Raw genomic sequence first — 24363 nt, 5'->3', positions numbered from 1 at the left:
TGCTCCAGAGCACTCAGGACCTCAGACTGGGGCGAAAGGTCTTCTTCCAACAGGACAATGAACCTAAGCACACAGTCAAGACAACGCAGGAGTGGTTTCAGGACAGGTCTCTGAATATCCTTGAGTGGTCTAGCCAGAACCTGAACGAACATCTCTGGAGAGACCTGGGAATAGCTGTGCAGCAAAGCTCCCCATCCAACCTGACAGAGCTTGAGAGGATCTGCAGAGAAGAATGGGAGAATCTCTCCAAATACAGGTGTGCCAAGTTTGTAGCGTCATACCCAAGAAGACTTGAGGCGGTAATTGCTGCCTAAGGTGCTTCAACAAAGTACTGAGTAAAGGGTCTGAATACTTATGTAAATGTGATATTTCCAGGTTAAAAAAAAGAAGAGTGCTATAATGTTTTTGCTTTGTCATTATGGGGGATTGTGTGTAGATTGATGAGGGGGGAAACTATTTAAAAAAAAATAGAACAGGGCTGTAACATAACAAAATATGGAAAAAGTGAAGGGGTCTGAATACTTTCCGAATGCACTGCATGTGATGAGTCTAAAGAGAGTGCAAAGGTGGGTCAATGCGCAGTTAACCAAATAGCAAGCTGGACTGACTATTTTGCAGTTTTATGGCTGGGGGGTAGATGTTCAGGGTCCAATAGCCTGGATAGTGAGTTGCCCATAGTTAAAGTTCCACAATAAGAGCTATGACGCTAATATGTGTGTGTAAGCTCTTCACGGTTGTGTTCTGTGTGGGTGTCACTGAGTAGACTGATTTATATCCATTTGCAGCACTTTCAATAGGGACTTTTATTTTGAAGGCGAGCCTCCAAATTCCAATTTTGTGGCTAATCGTTAGTGTCTAGCTTCACATAGGTGAAGCAAATGAACCAACAACACCGACATGACGCATGGTGGTGATATATGTATAAAAAAAAAACAAATACTTCATACCGTAAATGGTAAAAGTAAATAACGAAACAAAAGGAGGTATCAGAAAACAACTTCGTCTTTCTCATACAGGCTTTTTCCATACGAGTGGTTTTGCTCTTCATCTGTGAATACGGATAGTAGGGGCAACATTTCGCAATCTATTTTGCATACAGTTGAGTGCGCGCACTAGACTGGAACCTTTTTCCTTGTTTAACGTAGTAACATGAATATTACATAATTTATTTAAGCTTTTTATTTGAACTTTATACGGCGTACATTTCTAAGGTGTTTTGTGAAACCTTTATTCGCGCGCGACGTCTGCGCTACATTCGAGTGAAACCAACGGGGAATAACATAAAACACGGAATACAATGACTATGTCAGTCCCGGAGAGGAATTCAGGGTCCGAGGGGAAGGAGGAGGAGAGTGAAGATGAGAGCGAAATCCTCGAAGAAAGCCCATGCGGTCGCTGGCAAAAGCGAAAGGAGCAGGTTGGTTTATCTATTTGGTTTATCTATCACGCCGGTGAATCAACTGCTGCAGGCTTTTCCATTGCTGCCTTGTGGGCTCTACATATACTAACATCTAAAGGGGAGACAAGAAAAAAACATCAGTCCGTTTGGAACATGAGACGTCTGCTAGGCCTATCCGTCGTAATGTATCTAATAACCTATTATTGGGGGTTGGATGGTGGTGCCTGGATGTCTGTATTGTTGTAGCAGCAGCAGGTGCAACCGCTACAGTAGTCTTTAAACCGCCCCTCAGTTCTATTCTTTAACAGAAAAGGGCGTGGGCCCTTATCAAATTAATTGCATGGAACACACAATTATTGTGGAGTGATGGACTACTTATTGAACCCGAACCCTCGTATCATTAAGAGCTTATACTGGCAATGGTTTGACAATTATTATATTTTTCCAAATGATCTGTGTTGATCGATGATTTTTAGACTATTAAGAAATTGCACTTGCTGTATTATACAGTAATACAATTGTATGAATATGACATTTAGCCACATTGTATCTGCAATCTGCCTCACAAATGATAAGGGCAATGCTGACCACAATGGTGTGCCCAATATGGTTAATACGATACAATGTAGTTCATCAGACCTGTCTGGAAGACAGTTAGAAAAACCAACTCCATCATCAACAACTGCATCAGAATGGCCCTGCCAAGTGAGTAGCAAGTGCCGCTTCTATAGTTCTAGAGAAGATAAGGCTTCAGTGTTGAAACTGAAGGTTATCTCTGTGGGACACCCGTAGCTTCCACCGTGCTTCCCACAACTGCCTGACCTCCCTCCTATCTCTCTCCAACACAGTGTACTTCACATGACAGAAGGCTGTTGGCCAACAGCACTCACATACACACACCCCCTCCCACTGTCGCTCCCAGTGTTTTTCCACTCATTGATTACACATCAGTGTGTTTGCTGGTTTCTGGGTCACTTTGTCTGTCACACATTACCATAAACCCACCAGTGACACTCTTACGATGTTCTCATTTCAAAATGGTACTAATGCTTCTAGGAGAGGAGAGGGAGAGCACATTGATAGGATGCAGCAATTCATGAATGAGACTTTCATTCATATGTAGCATCTCACCTTTTACTGGGCGATTCCAGCGTTATGGACATTACATTTGCATGCAAAATCACAACTTTAATGTCTCACAGAATAGAAAAACAAAATACAGATGTGTGTGTCTATAGTACCCCCAAAAAGTGAACTACTAAATATTGGCATGTTGGATAAATAAAGGTATGGATGGTACATGAAATGGACAAGCTTTTTAGGGAGACTGAACATATTAGCAAAAGTCTGTGAGTTTGTAAGTCTGTGCAAAGCTGTCATCAAGGCAACGGGTGGCTATTTGAAGAATCTCAAATATATTTTGATTTGTTTAACACTTTTTGTGGATACTACATGACTCCATATGTGTTATTTCATAGTTTTGATGTCTTCACTCTTATTCTACAAGGTAGAACATTTTAAAAAGAAAGAAGAACCCTTGAATGAGTTGGTGTTCAAAAACTTTTGACCTGTTGTGTATATAACAAATAACCTTTACCAGTTGAATGTAGACACAAATATGAGATGTTTTTGTATCAACATTTTTCTGAAATATTGTAACAAAATATGTAAATTAGACTATACATGTGCCTTTACTGCCAATCCACTTTTTTGGACACTGAATGAAGTCAGTATATTTTGGGAGGCTTTTCATTTAATATATACACTCCAGGACTATTTATCATTGTCACGGTGGTAAATATGTATATATTATTATTATTATTATTATTTAATTTTGTATTAATGTTTCATTCAGACCTGCACTGTATTTCACTACACACTGCAACTACATCTGCGACCCTGTGCATGTGACTTAATGAACACCATCTATTCACGGATTGTTGATAAATACTCTTCTCATCTTTCTATCCTAAAAAAACAGGACTGCCGTGTATGACGCCTGCATTTCAGCATATATTTTCCATGAGAATCTTAGCTAGAACTCGTGATTTTAGAGATATCAACAATTGCTTCAGGAAAAGTCTGAAGAATTCTGCTCAGAACACAATTCTGTGGATGCACAAGCTTCTGAACCTATGATACAACAATATTCATCACATCCACAGCCTTTTATGGATGTTACGCATATCATAACGCTGAACAAGGATACTGACAAGGACAAGAGAGAAACCAATTATAGACCATATAAAGATGATCCAATGTAAAATCAAATCAAAGTTTATTGGTCGCCACGTACATAGATTTGCAGATGTTTTCGCAGGTGCGGCAAAATTCTTGTGTTTCTAGCTCCAATAGTGCAGTAATACCGATCAATACACACATAATCCAGAAAAATAAGCAAGGTGCAAGGTGAGGTTTAAGGTGTAACATGTAAGGTGATTGTTTTACAAAAACTTTTCCTAAAAAAACATTAGGGATGTTACATTGCCTGTCCCAGTCACCCCCTATCTTGTAGCAGAACACGCAAACAAACTCAAGACGCTTCCATTTGGTCTGTATTGCTTCATAACATCTCATCGTCATAACTAACACTGTGGGACAGCGGTGAGCCCCTTTCTAAAAGACATGAAATATGGTTGTCTGGTAAACCTTTTTTGAGTCTTGGCCTCCCACTCTCTAATTGTCCAAATTCATGCAATTTCCTAATTAAACTGGTCAAATAAAGCCTGAACTCCAACATACACAGAGTATACCAAACATTTGGAACACCTTCTTAATATTGAGCCCTCCCCCTTTTCTATCAGAACAGCCTCAATTCGTTTGTGCATGGACTCTACAAGGTGTTGAAAGTGTTCCACAAGGGATGTTGACTCCAATGCTTCCCACAGTTGTGTCAAGTTGGCTGGATGTCCTTTGGGTGGTGGACCGTTCTTGATACACACGGGGAGACTGTTGAGTGTGAAAAACCCAGCAGCGTTGCAGTTCTTGACACAAACCGACACCTACTACCATACCCATTCAAAGGCACTGAAATCTTTTGTCTTTTACATTCAACCTCTAAATGGCACACATATGGTGTGTAAATGTCATGTTGTCTTGTCTCTGTCCTTTCCCTTCACCCTGTCTCCCTCTGCTGGTCGTGTCAGGTTACCTTTTCTCCCCTTCTTTCCCCCAGCTGTTCCCTGTCTCCTCCTAACTACCCATTCACCCCGTTCCCCACCTGTTCCCTTTTTCCCTCTGATTAGGTCCCTATATCTCCCTCTGTTTCTGCTCCTGTCCTTGTCGGATTCTTGTTTGTTTGTGTTTCATGCCTGAGCCAGACTATCGTCATGTTTGCTGTACCTTGTCCTGTCCTGTCGGAATCTGCCGGTCTATCTGAGCCTACCTATGTTTGGTTATTAAAGAAGCTCTGTTTAAGTTAGTTCGCTTTTGGGTCCTCATTTACTCACCATAACAGAAGAATCCGACCAAGAATGGACCCAGCGACTTCGGATCCTCTCCACTCAGCCGTCGAGATCCAGGGAGCGATGCTAGGCAGACACAAGCAGGAATTGTCTGCTGCTCGACATGCCGTTGAGACCCTGGCCACCCAAGTCTCCAACCTCACAGAACAGGTTCACCATCTCCGCCTCGATCCACCGGCCACTTCCAGGGCTTTCGAATCTCCGGAGCCCAGAATCAATAACCCGCCGTGTTACTCTGGGGAGCCCACTGAATGCCGCTCGTTCCTCACCCAGTGTGATATTGTGTTTTCTCTCCAGCCCAACACTTACTCCAGGAGCACTGCTCGTGTCGCCTACGTCATATCTCTCCTTATTGGACGGGCTCGTGAGTGGGGCACGGCAATCTGGGAGGCAAGGGCTGAGTGTACTAACCAGTATCAAGACTTTAAGGAGGAGATGATACGGGTTTTTGATCGATCTGTTTTTGGGGAGGAGGCTTCCAGGGCCCTGTCTTCCCTATGTCAAGGCAATCGATCCATAACAGACTACTCTATTGAGTTTCGCACTCTTGCTGTCTCCAGTGGCTGGAATGAGCCGGCCTTGCTCGCTCGTCTTCTGGAGGGTTTCCGCGCAGAGGTAAAGGATGAGATTCTCTCCCGGGAGGTTCCTTCCAGCGTGGATTCCTTGATTGAACTCGCTATTCGCATTGAGCGACGGGTTGATCTTCGTCACCGAGCTCGTGGAAAGGAGCTCGCGCTCTCCGTCGCCTCCCTCTCCGCATCACTACCATCTTCCTCTGCCGGCTCGGGTGCTGAGCCCATGCAGCTGGGAGGTATCCGCATCTCGACTGAGGAGAGGGAACGGAGAATCACCAACCGCCTCTGTCTCTATTGCGGTTCCGCTGGTCATTTTGTCACTTCATGTCCAGTAAAAGGCCAGAGCTCGTCAGTAAGCGGAGGGCTACTGGTGAGCGCTACTACTCCTGTCTCTCCTTCAAGATCCTGCACTACCTTGTCGGTCCATCTACGCTGGACCGGTTCGTCAGCTTCCTGCAGTGCCTTAATAGACTCTGGGGCGGAGGGCTGTTTTATGGACGAGACCTGGGCTCGGGAACATGACATTCCTCTCAGACAGTTAAAGGAGCCCACGGCCTTGTTCGCCCTGGATGGTAGTCCTCTCCCCAGGATTCAGCGTGAGACGCTACCTTTAACCCTCACTGTTTCTGGTAATCATAGTGAAACCATTTCTTTTTTAATTTTTCGTTCACCTTTTACACCTGTTGTTTTGGGCCATCCCTGGCTAGTTTGTCATAATCCTTCCATTAATTGGTCTAGTAATTCTATCCTCTCCTGGAACGTCTCTTGTCATGTGAAATGTTTAATGTCTGCTATCCCTCCTGTTTCCTCTGTCTCTTCTTCACAGGAGGAGCCTGGTGATTTGACAGGGGTGCCGGAGGAATATCACGATCTGCGCACGGTGTTCAGTCGGTCCAGGGCCACCTCTCTTCCTCCACACCGGTCGTATGATTGTAGTATTGATCTCCTTCCGGGAACCACCCCCCCCCGGGGTAGACTATACTCTCTGTCGGCTCCCGAACGTAAGGCTCTCGAAGATTATTTGTCTGTAGCTCTTGACGCCGGTACCATAGTCCCCTCCTCCTCTCCCGCCGGAGCGGGGTTTTTTTTTGTCAAGAAGAAGGACGGGTCTCTGCGTCCCTGCATAGATTATCGAGGGCTGAATGACATAACAGTGAAGAATCGTTATCCGCTTCCTCTTATGTCTTCAGCCTTCGAGATCCTGCAGGGAGCCAGGTTTTTCACTAAGTTGGACCTTCGTAACGCTTACCATCTCGTGCGCATCAGGGAGGGGGACGAGTGGAAGACGGCGTTTAACACTCCGTTAGGGCACTTTGAATACCGGGTTCTTCCTTTCGGCCTCGCTAACGCTCCAGCTGTCTTTCAGGCATTAGTCAATGATGTCCTGAGAGACATGCTGAACATCTTTGTTTTCGTTTACCTTGACGATATCCTGATTTTTTCACCGTCACTCCAGATTCATGTTCAGCACGTTCGACGTGTCCTCCAGCGCCTTTTAGAGAATTGTCTTTTTGTGAAGGCTGAGAAGTGCACTTTTCATGCCTCCTCCGTCACATTTCTCGGTTCTGTTATTTCCGCTGAAGGCATTAAGATGGATCCCGCTAAGGTCCAAGCTGTCATTGATTGGCCCGTCCCTAAGTCACGCGTCGAGCTGCAGCGCTTTCTCGGCTTCGCGAACTTCTATCGTCGTTTCATCCGTAATTTCGGTCAGGTGGCAGCTCCTCTCACAGCCCTTACTTCTGTCAAGACGTGCTTTAAGTGGTCCGTTTCCGCCCAGGGAGCTTTTGATCTCCTCAAGAATCGTTTTACATCCGCTCCTATCCTTGTTACACCTGACGTCTCTAGACAGTTCGTTGTCGAGGTTGACGCGTCAGAGGTGGGAGTGGGAGCCATCCTTTCTCAGCGCTCCCTCTCTGACGACAAGGTCCACCCATGCGCGTATTTTTCTCATCGCCTGTCGCCGTCGGAACGTAACTATGATGTGGGTAACCGCGAACTGCTCGCCATCCGGTTAGCCCTAGGCGAATGGCGACAGTGGTTGGAGGGGGCGACCGTTCCTTTTGTCGTTTGGACTGACCATAGGAACCTTGAGTACATCCGTTCTGCCAAACGACTTAATGCGCGTCAGGCGCGTTGGGCGCTGTTTTTCGCTCGTTTCGAGTTCGTGATTTCTTATCGTCCGGGCTCTAAGAACACCAAGCCTGATGCTTTGTCTCGTCTCTTCAGTTCTTCAGTAGCCTCCACTGACCCCGAGGGGATTCTCCCTGAGGGGCGTGTTGTCGGGTTGACTGTCTGGGGAATTGAGAGGCAGGTAAAGCAAGCACTTACTCAAACTCCGTCGCCGCGCGCTTGTCCTAGGAACCTTCTTTTCGTTCCCGTTCCTACTCGTCTGGCCGTTCTTCAGTGGGCTCACTCTGCCAAGTTAGCCGGCCACCCTGGCGTTCGGGGTACGCTTGCTTCCATTCGCCAGCGTTTCTGGTGGCCCACCCGGGAGCATGACACGCGTCGTTTCGTGGCTGCTTGTTCGGTCTGCGCGCAGACTAAGTCCGGTAACTCTCCTCCTGCCGGCCGTCTCAGGCCGCTTCCTATTCCCTCTCGACCGTGGTCTCACATCGCCTTAGATTTTGTCACCGGACTGCCTTCGTCAGCGGGGAAGACTGTTATTCTTACGGTTGTCGATAGGTTCTCTAAGGCGGCTCATTTCATTCCCCTTGCTAAGCTTCCTTCTGCTAAAGAGACGGCACAAATCATCATCGAGAATGTTTTCAGAATTCATGGCCTTCCGTCAGACGTCGTTTCGGACAGAGGTCCGCAATTCACGTCTCAATTTTGGAGGGAGTTTTGCCGTTTGATTGGGGCTTCCGTCAGTCTCTCTTCCGGCTTTCACCCCCAGTCTAACGGTCAAGCAGAACGGGCCAATCAGACTATTGGTCGCATCTTACGCAGTCTTTCTTTTCGCAACCCTGCGTCTTGGTCAGAACAGCTCCCCTGGGCAGAATACGCCCACAACTCGCTTCCTTCGTCTGCGACCGGGCTATCTCCTTTTCAGAGTAGCCTCGGGTACCAGCCTCCGTTGTTCTCATCTCAGTTCGCCGAGTCCAGCGTCCCCTCCGCTCAGGCTTTTGTCCAACGTTGCGAGCGCACCTGGAAGAGGGTCAGGTCTGCACTTTGCCGTTATAGGGCGCAGACTGTGAGAGCTGCTAATAAGCGTAGAACTAAGAGCCCTAGGTATTGTCGCGGTCAGAGAGTTTGGCTCTCCACTCAGAACCTTCCCCTTAAGACGGCTTCTCGCAAGTTGACCCCGCGGTTCATTGGTCCATTCCGTATCTCTCAGGTCATTAATCCTGTCGCAGTGCGACTTCTTCTTCCGCGATATCTTCGTCGCGTCCACCCGGTCTTCCATGTCTCCTGTGTTAAGCCCGTTCTTCGCGCCCCCGCTCGTCTCCCCCCCCCCCCCCCCCCATCCTTGTCGAGGGCGCACCTATCTACAGGGTCCGTAAGATCTTGGACATGCGTCCTCGGGGCCGTGGTCATCAGTACCTAGTTGACTGGGAGGGGTACGGTCCTGAGGAGAGGAGTTGGGTTCCCTCTCGGGACGTGCTGGACCGTGCGCTGATTGATGATTTCCTCCGTTGCCGCCAGGTTTCCTCCTCGAGTGCGCCAGGAGGCGCTCGGTGAGTGGGGGGGTACTGTCATGTTGTCTTGTCTCTGTCCTTTCCCTTCACCCTGTCTCCCTCTGCTGGTCGTGTCAGGTTACCTTTTCTCCCCTTCTTTCCCCCAGCTGTTCCCTTTCTCCTCCTAACTACCCATTCACCCCGTTCCCCACCTGTTCCCTTTTTCCCTCTGATTAGGTCCCTATATCTCCCTCTGTTTCTGCTCCTGTCCTTGTCGGATTCTTGTTTGTTTGTGTTTCATGCCTGAGCCAGACTATCGTCATGTTTGCTGTACCTTGTCCTGTCCTGTCGGAATCTGCCGGTCTATCTGAGCCTACCTATGTTTGGTTATTAAAGAAGCTCTGTTTAAGTTAGTTCGCTTTTGGGTCCTCATTTACTCACCATAACAGTAAAACCTTAAGAACGTGGTTTCATTTGGAAATTACTAACTTTATCTGTACATACTCCGGTTGACCTTTCCATGGAATCACGCTATTACCTTTACTGTTGACTGCTTCTCTAATATGTATGAAGGATGATTGGCCTATTACATGGTTATAATACAGAACACTTATCAAGCTACATGATGAGTGCTTTTGTTCTATTGTGTGATTTTTATGAGCTCGAGCTGAATCATAAATTATAGGACAATGAGCTCATTGATACAATAAAAAAACTGGACTGTTTTGAGTTAGTGCTCAGTGCTATCCACTGAGTCACATTGTTTAGAATTCCTGTTGCACCATTCTGCAGCCCTAGGTGTGTCCAGGCTGGCAGCATACTGGGTGCATTTAGATGTTCAATAAAGAAGTCAATGGGGGAAAGGTTAGCCTGGCTGAACACACATGTTTCTATTCCAGCACATGGTATTATTGTTGTCTTTACTCATGGTGAACCAAATGCTTATACGAGTTTGTTTCTGTCCTAAGCAGAACAAGCCATAGTCAATGTTAAGTATATTGGTTTTATATCCTTAGGAGTTAGTTGGCCGATATTACTCCTCAGACCTTATTAGACAGTGGTTTGATTGCTTTCAGAGACAGACTAGGTAAGCAAGGCCCCTGCAGTTGAAATACTAGCCAAAGGAAGACATTTTCTGTCAACAATTACAACCGATATCCATCTGTTGTTTTCCATTGACATCCATGTGAAAGGCAAAACAAGACGTTAAGCCAAAGCCTCTGTCATGTGTCTCAAGCAGGCAGAAACAATTTGGTGTCTGTCAGAAGCCAGATCAATCCTGCTTGTTGGAGTGACTGATTAGGTTAAACCTACCCCGTCCCTTCACCTAGACATGGGAAGAAATCAATGTGGGCATTAGGAAGACAGTAATTCTGTGGAAGGCAGAGACACGCTTTTGATGTAATCTATTTTACATTTACATTTGAGTCATTTAACAGACGCTCTTAAAAAAATAAAATAAAATAAAAACTTTTTCTTCCAAATTTCGTGGTATCCAACTGTTTAGTAGCTACCATCTTGTCTCATCGCTACAACTCCCGTACTGGTTTGGGAGAGACGAAGGTTGAAAGTCATGCGTCCTCCAATACACAACCCAGCCAAGCTGCACTGCTTCTTAACACAGCGCGCATCCAACCTGGAAGCCAGCCGCACCAATGTGTCGGAGGAAACACCGTGCACCTGGCAACCTTGGTTAGCGCGCACTGCGCCCGGCCCGCCACAGGAGTCGCTGGTGCGCGATGAGACCAGTATATCCCAACCGGCCAAACCCTGGGCTGAGCGGGAGCTGCCCTCCCGTAGGGGTGGGAGAGCCAAAAGACCAGAGGTGGCAGAGCGGAGTGCTCGGGTTGGGATGTAGGGTTTGAGCATAGCCTGAAGGTAGGGAGGGGCAGTTCCTCTTGTTTCTCCGTAGGCAAGTACTATGGTGTTGGAGTGGATGCGAGCTTCAACTGGAAGCCAGCAGAGTGTGTGGAGGAGCGGGGTGATATGGGAGAACTTGGTATGGTTGAACACCAGGCGGGCTGCAGCGTTTTGGATAAGTTGTAGGGTTTTGACGGCACAAGCGGGGAGCCCAGCCAACAGCGAGTTGCAGTAGTCCGGACAGGAGAAGACAAGTGCCTGGATTAGGACCTGCGCCGCGTCCTGTGTGAGGTAGGGTCGTACTGCAGGAGCGAGTCACTGCTTTGATGTTTGCCGAGAACGACATTGGTGTGTCCAGGGTCACACCAAGATTCTTTGCACTCTGGGAGGGGGACATTGTGGTGGAGTTGTCAACCGTGATGGAGAAGTCTTGGAGTGGGCAGGCCTTCCCCGGGAGGAAGAGCAGCTCAGTCTTGTCGAGGTTGAACTTGAGGTGGTGAGCCGACATCCAAGCTGAGATATCTGCCAGGCACGCAGAGATGCGTGTCACCACCTGGAGAAAGTAGTTAAGTGCCGTCCGCATAGCAATGATAGGCAAGGCCATGTGAGGATATGATGGAGTGGAATTACTTGGTGTATAGAGAGAAGAGGAGAGGGCCTAGAACCGAGCCCTGGGGGACACCAGTAGTTAGAATGCCAACCCGGATGTTCTAGCTGTGTCTGAATCCTGGCTTAGGAAGACCACCAAAAATTCAGACATTTTAATTCCAAACTACAACATTTTCAGACAAGATAGAACTGCCAAAGGGGGCGGTGTTGCAATCTACTGCAAAGATAGCCTGCAGAGTTCTGTCCTACTATCCAGGTCTGTACCCAAACAATTTGAACTTCTACTTTTAAAAATCCACCTCTCTAAAAACAAGTCTCTCACCGTTGCCGCCTGCTATAGACCACCCTCTGCCCCCAGCTGTGCTCTGGACACCATATGTGAACTGATTGCCCCCCATCTATCTTCAGAGCTCGTGCTGCTAGGCGACCTAAACTGGAACATGCTTAACACCCCAGCCATCCTACAATCTAAACTTGATGCCCTCAATCTCACACAAATTATCAATGAACCTACCAGGTACCTCCCCAAAGCCTTAAACATGGGCACCCTCATAGATATCATCCTAACCAACTTCCCCTCTAAATACACCTCTGCTGTCTTCAACCAAGATCTCAGCGATCACTGCCTCATTGCCTGCATCCGTAATGGGTCAGCGGTCAAACGACCTCCTCTCATCACTGTAAAACGCTCCCTGAAACACTTCAGCGAGCAGGCCTTTCTAATCGACCTGGCCGGGGTATCCTGGAAGGATATTGACCTCATCCCGTCAGTAGAGGATGCCTGGATATTTTTTAAAAATGCCTTCCTAACCATCTTAAATAAACATGCCCCATTTCAAGAAATTTAGAACCAGGAACAGATATAGCCCTTGGTTCTCCCCAGACCTGACTGCCCTTAACCAACACAAAAACATCCTATGGCGTTCTGCATTAGCATCGAACAGCCCCCGTGATATGCAGCTGTTCAGGGAAGCTAGAAACCATTATACACAGGCAGTTAGAAAAGCCAAGGCTAGCTTTTTCAAGCAGAAATTTGCTTCTTGCAACACTAACTCAAAAAAGTTCTGGGACACTGTAAAGTCCATGGAGAATAAGAACACCTCCTCCCAGCTGCCCACTGCACTGAAGATAGGAAACACTGTCACCACTGATAAATCCACCATAATTGAAAATTTCAATAAGCATTTTTCTACTGCTGGCCATGCTTTCCACCTGGCTACTCCTACCCCTGTCAACAGCACTGCACCCCCAACAGCAACTCGCCCAAGCCTTCCCCATTTCTCCTTCTCCCAAATCCATTCAGCTGATGTTCTGAAAGAGCTGCAAAATCTGGACCCCTACAAATCAGCCGGGCTAGACAATCTGGACCCTTTCTTTCTAAAATGATCTGCCGAAATTGTTGCCACCCCTATTACTAGCCTGTTCAACCTCTCTTTCATGTCGTCTGAGATTCCCAAAGATTGGAAAGCAGCTGCGGTCATCCCCCTCTTCAAAGGGGGGGACACTCTTGACCCAAACTGCTACAGACCTATATCTATCCTACCATGCCTTTCTAAGGTCTTCGAAAGCCAAGTCAACAAACAGATTACCGACCATTTTGAATCTCACCATACCTTCTCTGCTATGCAATCTGGTTTCAGAGCTGGTCATGGGTGCACCTCAGCCACGCTCAAGGTCCTAAACGATATCTTAACCGCCATCGATAAGAAACATTACTGTGCAGCCGTATTCATTGATCTGGCCAAGGCTTTCGACTCTGTCAATCACCACATCCTCATCGGCAGACTCAACAGCCTTGGTTTCTCAAATGATTGCCTCGCCTGGTTCACCAACTACTTCTCTGATAGAGTTCAGTGTGTCAAATCGGAGGGTCTGTTGTCCGGACCTCTGGCAGTCTCTATGGGGGTGCCACAGGGTTCAATTCTTGGACCGACTCTCTTCTCTGTATACATCAATGAGGTCGCTCTTGCTGCTGGTGAGTCTCTGATCCACCTCTACGCAGACGACACCATTCTGTATACTTCCGGCCCTTCTTTGGACACTGTGTTAACAACCCTCCAGGCAAGCTTCAATGCCATACAACTCTCCTTCCGTGGCCTCCAATTGCTCTTAAATACAAGTAAAACTAAATGCATGCTCTTCAACCGATCGCTACCTGCACCTACCCGCCTGTCCAACATCACTACTCTGGACGGCTCTGACTTAGAATACGTGGACAACTACAAATACTTAGGTGTCTGGTTAGACTGTAAACTCTCCTTCCAGACCCATATCAAACATCTCCAATCCAAAGTTAAATCTAGAATTGGCTTCCTATTTCGCAACAAAGCATCCTTCACTCATGCTGCCAAACATACCCTTGTAAAACTGACCATCCTACCAATCCTCGACTTTGGCGATGTAATTTACAAAATAGCCTCCAATACCCTACTCAACAAATTGGATGCAGTCTATCACAGTGCAATCCGTTTTGTCACCAAAGCCCCATATACTACCCACCATTGCGACCTGTACGCTCTCGTTGGCTGGCCCTCGCTTCATACTCGTCGCCAAACCCACTGGCTCCATGTCATCTACAAGACCCTGCTAGGTAAAGTCCCCCCTTATTTCAGCTCGCTGGTCACCATAGCATCTCCCACCTGTAGCACACGCTCCAGCAGGTATATCTCTCTAGTCACCCCCAAAACCAATTCTTTCTTTGGCCGCCTCTCTTTCCAGTTCTCTGCTGCCAATGACTGGAACGAACTACAAAAATCTCTGAAACTGGAAACACTTATCTCCCTCACTAGCTTTAAGCACCAACTGTCAGAGCAGCTCACAGATTACTGCACCTGTACATAGCCCACCTATAATTTAGCCCTATCAACTACCTCTTTCCCAACTGTATTTAATTAATTAATTTATTTTGCTCCTTTGCACCCCATTATTTTTATTTCTACTTTGCACATTCTTCCATTGCAAAACTACCATTCCAGTGTTTTACTTGCTATATTGTATTTACCTTGCCACCAAGGCCTTTTTTGCCTTTACCTCCCTTCTCACCTCATTTGCTCACATTGTATATAGACTTGTTTATACTTTATTATTGACTGTATGTTTGTTTTACTCCATGTGTAACTCTGTGTTGTTGTATCTGTCGAACTGCTTTGCTTTATCTTGGCCAGGTCGCAATTGTAAATGAGAACTTGTTCTCAACTTGCCTACCTGGTTAAATAAAGGTAAAATAAATAAATAAATAAAAGAATACGTGGTGCAGACACAGATCCCCTCTACATCACCTGGTCGGGGCGGCCTGCCAGGTAGGATGCAATCCAAGAGTGTGCAGAGCCTGAGACGTCCAGCCCTGAAAGGGTGGAGAGGAGGTGCTTATGGTTCACGGTGTCCACTACAGCAGATAGATCTAGGAGGATGAGAACAAAGGTGAGAGAGTCAGCTTTGACAGTGCAGAGAGCCTCTGTGACACAATGAAGAGCAGCCTCGGTTGAGTGACCCATCTTGAAGGCTGACTGGTTAGGGTCAAAAAGATTGTTATGAGAGAGATAGTGTGAGAGTTGGTCTGAGACAGCACGTTGAAGTGTTTTGGAAAGAAAGTAAAGAAGGGATACTGGTCTGTAGTTTTTGACGTCAAGATGAGTCTAGTGTTGGTTTCTTGAGGAGGGGAGCAACTCGGGCCATTTTGAAGTCAGACAGGACGCAGCCAGTGATCAGGGATGAGTTGAGGGAAGTGAGGAATGGGAGAAGGTCTCTAGAGATGGTCTGGAGAAGGGATGAGGGGATGGAGTCGAGCGGGCAAGTTGTCAGATGGCTGGTCCTCACTAGTCGCAGGATTTCATATGGATAGAGAGAGGAGAAAGAGGTCAAGGCGTAGGGTAGTTCTGTGTGATGGGGATAGGCTGAGTGAACAAGGAGCAGATTTGTACTAAGTTGGCTCATGTTGGTTTTTCCAGGCCTTGTTTCCTCTTTGTCAATTGTGTATCATGTTTTTATTAGCAATCGCTGTCAATTTACACGTCATTGCAAAAACCCTAGCTAGCAGTGACTAGCCTGGTCCCAGGTCTGTTTGTGTCATCTTACTTTGCCAACTCCTTGTCACTCATTGTCATGCCAAACACGACAATTCCATAAGTAGTTGGCAAGAAAGCAGAAACAGACTGGCACCCAGGCTAAGTAGTCGCCAACTCGACTACTTGATTTCAAAGCATTCTAGTGCACTGCTTATTTGGGGTAATCTTAGTTTCTGGTTTGGGTGTTTGTGCAGCCCTCACACGAGGACAGCCAGATGGACCTCAGAAAGCATAACAAAAGCAATCTGTTGAGTCATCACAAAATTCCATCCCTTTTTAAGATAAAACACAGATAGGCATTTGAAATCATTTCACTATTCAAATAATCTCATGAATGTTTTGAAAAACAGTTGAAATACATGTATTTTTTTGGTAACTTTTGTTTTGAACTTAGACAATTACTTGCTGCACAGTCTGCGCGACTCTGGAGAGCCATGTACGTTGCGAGAGAGAGAGAGGCCACTGATTCACGCTAGTTAGACAAACATGTAAATACCATCCGTTATCTGTCATCCCATCTGGCAGTGCCGGTCTTTACTGGATCAAATTGATGTAAAGAAGCTAGCTAAGATATCCAGCTAGCTATGATAACTAGCCAGCTAGCTAGGCTAGTTGAGGCTATTTTGCTGTGCTCCCTATCCTTGTCTACAACAACTCCATTCAGATTAAACAACAGCCTACCTGTCAGTTACTCATTGTAGCCTACTCCTTCACTTTTAGCTAACTTAAGTATGTCATTTGATTGACATTTTCCATTGATTAGAGATTTCCCACTTCACGTTGCTACACATGGAGACTCTGACTTTAGTGCGCACCACTTTTATTGGCAGAAAATAACAACAATCTACAAGCATGAAACGTGCGTACATCATTAAAAACTTCCATCAAAAGTTTGTCGTTTTATGAAATTAAGAATTTAAAATGTTGTGGTATATCCTTGTGTGTAGCAATGCCACATAGATCATTTTATTTAATTGAGACGAAGCCCCCCCCCTTCTCAAAAATGAATACTCTTGCCCATCCTTGGTTTCTTATCATCCTATTCGGAAGGAGTGTACATTCCATTCCATGCCCTTTGGAGTTCTATTCTTCCCCAAGGGCCCTGGTGGAGCGACTCTACCCTGACCTGTAAGAGTGGGACCTTTATCTGTTCCCTAGCTGGGGAGATAATCACTAGTCCAGGGAGCAGTGGATAATGAAAGAGGCCCATCGATGAGTGAGCCCTCCGCCCCCTGCAGCCCAACCAACGCCCCTTCACCACTTAACCCCAGGGGGGCAGGGGAGAGATCTTTACCAAAATAATCCTCCCTAGAGAGACACACATTTTCCATCATATCATGCTTGTATCCACTATTACAGCAATTCTTTTAAATTTGATTTATTTCACCATTATTTAACCAGGTAGGCTAGTTGAGAACAAGTTCTCATTTGCAACTGCGACCTGGCCAAGATAAAGCATAGCAGTGTTAACAGACAACAACAGAGTTACACATGGAGAAAACAATAAACAAGTCAATAACATAGTATAATTTTTTTTTATCTATATACATTGTGTGCAAAAGGCATGAGGAGGTAGGCAATAAATAGGCCATAGGAGTGAATAATTACAATTTAGTAGATTAACACTGGAGTGATAAATTATCATATGAACATGTGCAGGTAGAGATACTGGTGTGCAAAAGAGCCCGAAAAGTAAATAAAATAAAAACAGTATGGGGATGAGGTAGGTAAATTGGGTGGGCTATATACCGATGGACTATGTACAGCTGCAGCGATCGGTTAGCTGCTCAGACAATAGTAGTAGCGGTGAAGATGGGACTACAGGGATGGAATGACCCAGTAGTTAGACAAGCGGGAAAGTAACTGGAGGGTTGCTGGTTTCAATCCCAGCTCAGACCAGATAATCTTGTGCGAAGTGAGCCGGCAACCAGAGGGTTGCTGGCATCATGCTAGATACCATCGCCTGTCATTGTGCCCATGAGCAAGGCACTTAACCCCTTATAATTGCTCCAGGGGCACTGCACTGCGGCTGACCCATTGCTTCCAGCCCCTCGAGGTATGTGGGTGTGTGTCTCGGGGGGTGGGGTTGTGAGCATGAAGACACATTTCCGTTCTCTGTAAATTAATGGACAATAAAGCACATCTTATCTCTTCTTGTTTCAATGTAAATTCATGACTGTTGAGGGACTGTGTGAGAATGATGATTGACAGGCACATATATTTGCATAGTTTTGTACAGGTGTCACTGCTGCTCACTGTTGCACTTCCAAGTCTTTGTTGTGAGACAGAAGGCGGGAACAGGGGCCAAGAATGTGCACCTACGGCTTTACGCACATGATTGCTTCTCCATGGCAACTTATTACAAGGTGCATGCTTGACATGCCTGTCATGGCGAAAGTTGATGTATCTTTAAAAAAAAGAATAGTTGAACTTTACAGTTCCAGTACTTTACAGTAGGCCTACGTGATATTACAGTGACCAAATTCATGTGGTTACTGTAACTGACACACGTCCTCAAGCAAACAATTATCCTAATGGCCACCAAACCCTCAGCTCAGTCCAAGCCACAGGCATAGTTAGCCATTGTAAGCCCCTGCCATGTCCTGGCTGTCTGTAAGTGCTGCCTTGCTTTAAGAGATCTCTCTAATGACCGCTGCTTCCTGATGATCCAATGCAGACTTTCTCGCCGGGTCTGGGTAACAGCTGCTCCATGTGGAATGACACCCACTGCACATGGGAAACGGGCAAGTCATGTCATGTCTTAAATAAACACTCGCTGTTATGCAAAAGCAATTAACAGAAATGAATCCCCCCCCCTCCCCCCCCCTCCCCCCCCCTCCTCCCTATCACATCGTTGGAGACCAGGGGTGTTAAGTTATAACAACGGCCATGGATGATATCCAATCAGGTTGAATTACATGTACACTTTCATGGAGAGTCTGTTGGATTATCTGTCATTGTGGAACACACAGACTTCAGACAAAATTATAAAGCAAGCATCAAGGTGAAAGTAGCAAAAAAACTATTACGTTAGTCTTGAAGAATTGCTTACGAATATATCTGGTTAGGCCTGTTGGATAGAATTCCAAAAAACAAGACAGACCCACACGAACATCAGCCATGCGCGGTAGATCACCTGCTGGGTGTCGACAAATGATAACGATTCGATGTAGAATCGTTGGGAAATTACGGACGATGTTCTGTGGCCAGAGGCGATAGGATGGTCACCCTCTGCGCATGGCCGATGTACGTGTTGGAATATCTTGCCTTTAAGGGAGGACCTCCTTAATGAAGATATAGAATAAGACTGCAGTTAAACCTGATCCATCATAACAAACCATTGACCCAACATACCTTACTAAAGTGTAGCACGCCTGGCTACCGTTACCACAAGACCTGGTCTCAGAATTGGCTTCATATCTGTGTGTCGACAGGAGGTTTTCTAACCTGGAATGATGGCCACTGTTTGTATGAAGTAGTGATATAATGTCCCTCCCCCTTTGGGCGCATCAGGAGATTTATGAATGAATGGTTTTATGACATAGCGGCAGGCAGACAGTGTCCTGTATCACTGAACAGCAGAGGAGTTCAGATGGCACGGGAATCTCGCCTTGGGCATAATGTACAGTGTACCCCTCATTTGATACTCCACAGTCCACACCGAAGGCGTACTGTACTTTGTCATCCTCTACAAATGTACAGTGGGGTCCGAAATGATTAGCACCCTTGATAAAGATGAGCAAAAATGACTGTATAAAATAAATCATTCAAATACTGAGTTTATTATATGCTCCAATTATTATTATTATTTTAAACTAATACAATTGCTCAGAGAAAGAGATTTTGTTCAACATGTAATACTTTTTTTCTCTCGAAAAAGTAGGTGTCAAAATGATTGACAGCCCTGTTTAGGCTTGGGCAGAGTATGTTAAATGGCATTGGCACTTGGATTGGAACCGGTGCTTTGGTCAGATGCCATGAAAATAGAGCTCTTTGGCCACATACACCAGGGGTGGGTTTGGTGTCGAAATGAGAATGCATCAGCAGAAAAGAACCCCATACCTACTGGTCCTGGGGTCCTTGTTAAGGTCAACGGCATCATGAACTTCACCCAGTACCGGGATATTTTTGCCAAAAACCTGGTTACCTCTGCCATGAGGCTGAAACTTGACCATAAGAGGATCATAAAGCGAGATAATAACTCCAAGCACACATCAAAATCCACAAATAAATGGTGAATTGGCCACAAAATCGACATTCGTCTCAATCTCAGTCCCATCCTCGCACGGTGAAAGGGAATTCAAAACAGGGGTGTCAATAATTTTGACTCCTACCTAAATGAAAGAAAAAATGTAGTACTTGTTAAACAAAATCTCTTCCTCTGAGTAATTGTATTAGTATAAAATAATATAATTTCCTAATTCTTTGGAGCATACAACATAGCTCAGTAATTTAATTATTTATTTTATATAGTCATTTTTGCTCATCTTTATTAAGGGTGTCTATAATTTCACACCACACTGTAATTGACCTTTGTTGGTTGTGAAGACATGTTTTGTGGCCCTCCTTTTATGGGTCTGCCAGACATGAGAGTAGTTACACCAGCAGCTAGCACAACTGCACAGTAATACTATTTCCAACTCTGCATTTTACCACACTAGTTAATATTCACATCACTCCAGATACAGCATCAAGTTGACCTGTCGGTGGCTTTTAAACGCTCTCCTAACTAATACTAAAACATTGTTGCCACACAAATCGGGTTTATCTCAGCCATTGGTCATACACTTTCATGAAATGACGTTGTGTTTGCCTTTGAAACAAACGTATAGAAAATATGCTGCCATGCACATTCCTACTCTAGCAAACACAGATGGATAGTTCAGAGGTGTTAATAAACACTAGAAAAGCATTAATGAAATAACTGACATTGGTGATCAATCTTCTTAAGTGGCCTATTACTGTCTGATGTCAGGGAGCAGAAACAAAAGATGTAATCCAAACAACTGCCAGTCAGTGTCTACAATAGGCTGTCAAGCCTTTCACACAGCACAGCACATGGCATTTCCAGGTATTATTTACCCTCTGGCCACCTGGTAGGGAAGACTTGGAGTGGCTGGCTGCCTGCTGTGCCTAAACCAAGTCCACTAACGGCCCCAGCCCAGTCTCTCTCCACTGCAGCCTGGGTTGTGTACATTAGGGCACACTCAATGTAAAATGTTTTGCAATGGAAAACGCAAATGAGCATTTCTCATTGAACAAGTCCATGTAGTCCCACCCTGGTTCAGTCTTTTTTTTCCCCCCCGTTGGTTGCCGAATGAACATGACCCTGGAGTACCAAGAGGAGTGCAACGGGAGAAAGAGAAAGGTCTTCCTGGCCTGGGCTAAGAATAGTGTCTGTCAGGTGCAGTAGTGTGGATAGATCATGTTGCCAGGACACGGTGTGAACCCATATCGCCCAGTGTCATGGGGCTGAGATCTGAACGAGGCAGGAGCTCCGTCAAAGCAAAAACAGACCAGATGGTGTCCAACCCAACCAATTCAACTCTGTCGTTAACAGGGGCGGCGATCCTCTTGTTTGAAAAAAGTGCCGCAATTTTAAACTGTTTTCACTTGTAATGCTTGATATGTAGCACTGATGGATACTGCTATTGTGCTAGTGTAATGTCTGAACTGATTATGCCTATATTACCTTGGTAGGTCATGAGTATGGACATTTGTGGGGCAAGAGAGGACTTTATTAAGCCATTGACAACATGTGAGAGCGTTCATTGATGAGGCCCTTTAGGGCCGTCATATACAGTGCGGTATCCGTCACCGTTTTCCACTTGAGTCTTCTCATTCTCGCGCTCCCTCTGACAAGGGAGCTGGCATGGGACGAAATCTTTGAGGAATGGCTGACGCCTCCTGCAAGCCTCCTCCGTAGATGTTACCGTTGTCTAAATGTCATGACTTCCCTGCCACCTTGGATCCATGCCACAGTGTCACTTCGCAGTTTGAGACTGCCACTGGTGTGTAATTCTCAATGTCAAAACTCAAGCGTTACTCTTTGGCCCATAGCCGTTTGAGTGGCAAAATGTTGATGTTGAGCCCTGTTTTGTATGGTTGATTTGATTAACATTCTTCCTACTTCTTCCTTCATTCTGACATGTTCATTTTGAGTACTAGAGATACATCTGAAAAGTGCATATTACTACTGACAGAGCCAGTAAGATTTGCATAATTTAAAGCATAAGGCATCCGCTGATCCGTTTCTCTCCCATTTCTCATTGACAGTAGGGAGAAGTAGAGCTGTTTCAATTGGCCTCCATTTTCCTATTCTGCATGAAATATTAATATCCATCTTGTTCGATGCAAAGGAGATGGCGCCTCTCTCTTTGAAAGTTGCTTTTAGTCATTTGCGCAGTGTCTGAGAGAATAAATGCCATGACTCATGTCAGGCATTTACTCCTGTAGTTTTGTGAGGAATTCTGGTTTTGAGCAACAGCTCGCAGCTGATTCACAGCTGTATGAGTCCCTATGTCAAATTCAGGTGTTGACTCACAGTGTTGGGCAAAACGCGAGGATAAGTGCTCGATGTGTTCTGCTTCGCTGTGTTGGACGCTCTCAGTCGCATTTTACGTATAGTGGTGGGGTGACAGTCTAGGATATACCGTATTCGCCTATCAGTGCTCTATAGGCTGAAGACACAGTATGTGCAATTGTATAGCCAAGATGCCTCAAAGCATAGCAACAGGGTCAAAACTATTACAAGTCCGAAGAAAAACAGCCTTGCAGTCTCGTTATTGAACCCAAAGGTCATCCCCCTCCCCCCAACCAGCATGAGAGGATTAAGGGGCCTACAGGAAGGAGCAAGGTCATGAGGCCAACAAAACATGAACATTCCTACTTCAAATGCTTTTTCCCTCAGACTAAAACCAGACTTTCCAAAAACTAGAGATGTCATGCAACCTTAACCCAAGAAGCATTTTGTTAGAGGTGTAGGCTTCTTTACCTAAACCCAAAGCAAGGCAAATGTGAAACTACGAGAAGAGAAGAGTTTTAGGTCAGGGATGTGATCAATGAACATCTAACCGTATTATTTACCTGTCAATCCCTCAGAACCCTCCAAGTTCATATGCTCTCTCGCATTATTGTCCATAATCATTACCATGGCGGAAGAAATCTCACCACCGCCTCAATAAAAATAACTCCTGTCCTCCATGCTTAAGGGATTATAGGAGATTTGCATTTTCAAATTTGAATGCATCTCATTCTTGTTTCAGCAGCCTGGCGAGAAGTAAGCAGGTATTTTGCATGCAGGGGCCAGAGAAGAATAAAATGTGACTCAACACCGATCGACTCTTCATGAATTTAACATGGCTCTGGCTTCTGTGAATGGCCTCCTGCTATGAGCTTATGAGACATAGCTTTACTAGTGCAGTAGGCTGTCTTTGTGGACAGCTCAGGGGAAGTGGCATTGGATATTTATTAAAGAGTGATTGTAGTAAATACACTATATATACAAAAGTATGTGGACACCCCTTCAAATTAGTGGATTTGGCTATTTCAGCCACACCCTTTGCTGACAGGTGTATAAAATCGACCACACAGCTATGCAATCTCCATATACAAACATTGGCAATAGAATGGCCATACTGAAGAGCTCAGTGACTTTCAACGTGGCACCGTCATAGGATGCCACATTTCCAACAAGTCAGTTCATCAAATTTCTGCCCTGTTAAAGCTGCCCCGGTCAACTATAAGTGCTGTGAAGTCGAAACATCTAGGAGCAACAACGGCTCAGCCGTGAAGTGGTAGGCCACACAAGCTGAAGAGAATAAGAGTTAAGCACATTCCATCCCTTACCAGATATTGTGCCGACCTTTTACAATCTTCTCTAGGTGTGAGATAATGCCCATTGCATGTGTCCGACATTCAGTTCTGACTATTTTTTTGAATTATATACTGCCTACAGCATCTTAAGATGAACAAACAGCACTATGGCTGCTTTTTCTCATTTTTCAGGCAAAGGTCTTATAAGGGAGTGTGCGAGTACACTCTTTTGGCTAGGCGCTAGCCAAACTGAGACATGCAGAAGCCTTTACGTGTCAAATAGTGCAAACTTATGTCTTTGCTAAACTGGCCAAATCAAGCCAAGCTGTTAGCTTTCACCCTGTGTTACCTCTTGCCTACTCTTCCTGGCACAGTGCTGAACTTGTTCGACCTCTGAGGTTTTGCAGGAGGTTCAGACTGAAACCCTGTTGTTCCTCCTCCTCTGGTTCTGCCGTAGCCCTTTAAACAAGCAGTATGTGTGATTTACAAGCATGAATTGGGTAATCCAGTGGGCAGCAATTACCACTCTTTATGGAGAACTTTAATACATGGGTGGACTTTGCCAGGCTCTAATAAGCCTCTCCGGGAACCAAGTCAATCCCAGATGTTTTGAAGGAGTGGGACGGGTGCCAGATTCAGGTCAAAGCAAACACACGTCCCATTAGCCCAGCTGCCCGACCGACCGACTGACCGACTGACTGTGTCGTGAAAAAGTCTCACCCAGTTCCAATCCCTCTTCCTGGAATTGGACTGTTTTTGTTCACCAAAAAATGACACATTTTTTAACACTCTCCATCTTTGTTTTGTAAATCTGCCATTTTAATATTTTTTTTTATTCTCACGACTGACTGCTGCCAGCATTGTAGAGGTGCAAATTAATGTAATTGCCTGAAAGAGCTCCAGCTGCTGAGTAAAGCAGGACCAGATTTCCACCCAAAGATAATAATTAAAATGGAGGCCTTG

General features: G+C 45.6%; 1 protein-coding gene across 2 annotated transcripts in view; it reads left to right on the top strand.

Moving 5' to 3' along the window:
* The first annotated feature begins 848 nt into the window (after nt 1-848).
* The window catches only part of LOC110489903 (nuclear receptor-binding protein 2), a 60184-nt gene continuing 36669 nt past the window's right edge, over nt 849-24363 (top strand). The window contains exon 1 of one of the 2 annotated variants that reach the window (XM_036944177.1): nt 849-1417. In XM_036944177.1, the coding sequence (XP_036800072.1) occupies nt 1298-1417 (120 nt within the window). In that variant the 5' untranslated portion in view covers nt 849-1297. The remainder of the gene's footprint in view (nt 1418-24363) is intronic. The other variant, XM_021562880.2, reaches the window with a different exon arrangement.

This window comes from Oncorhynchus mykiss, chromosome 15, assembly GCF_013265735.2.
Source record: "Oncorhynchus mykiss isolate Arlee chromosome 15, USDA_OmykA_1.1, whole genome shotgun sequence".
NCBI classification, from domain to species: domain Eukaryota; kingdom Metazoa; phylum Chordata; class Actinopteri; order Salmoniformes; family Salmonidae; genus Oncorhynchus; species Oncorhynchus mykiss.
The sequence above is the reverse complement of the archived record's forward strand: the minus strand, read 5'-3'. Positions and strand labels throughout refer to the sequence as shown.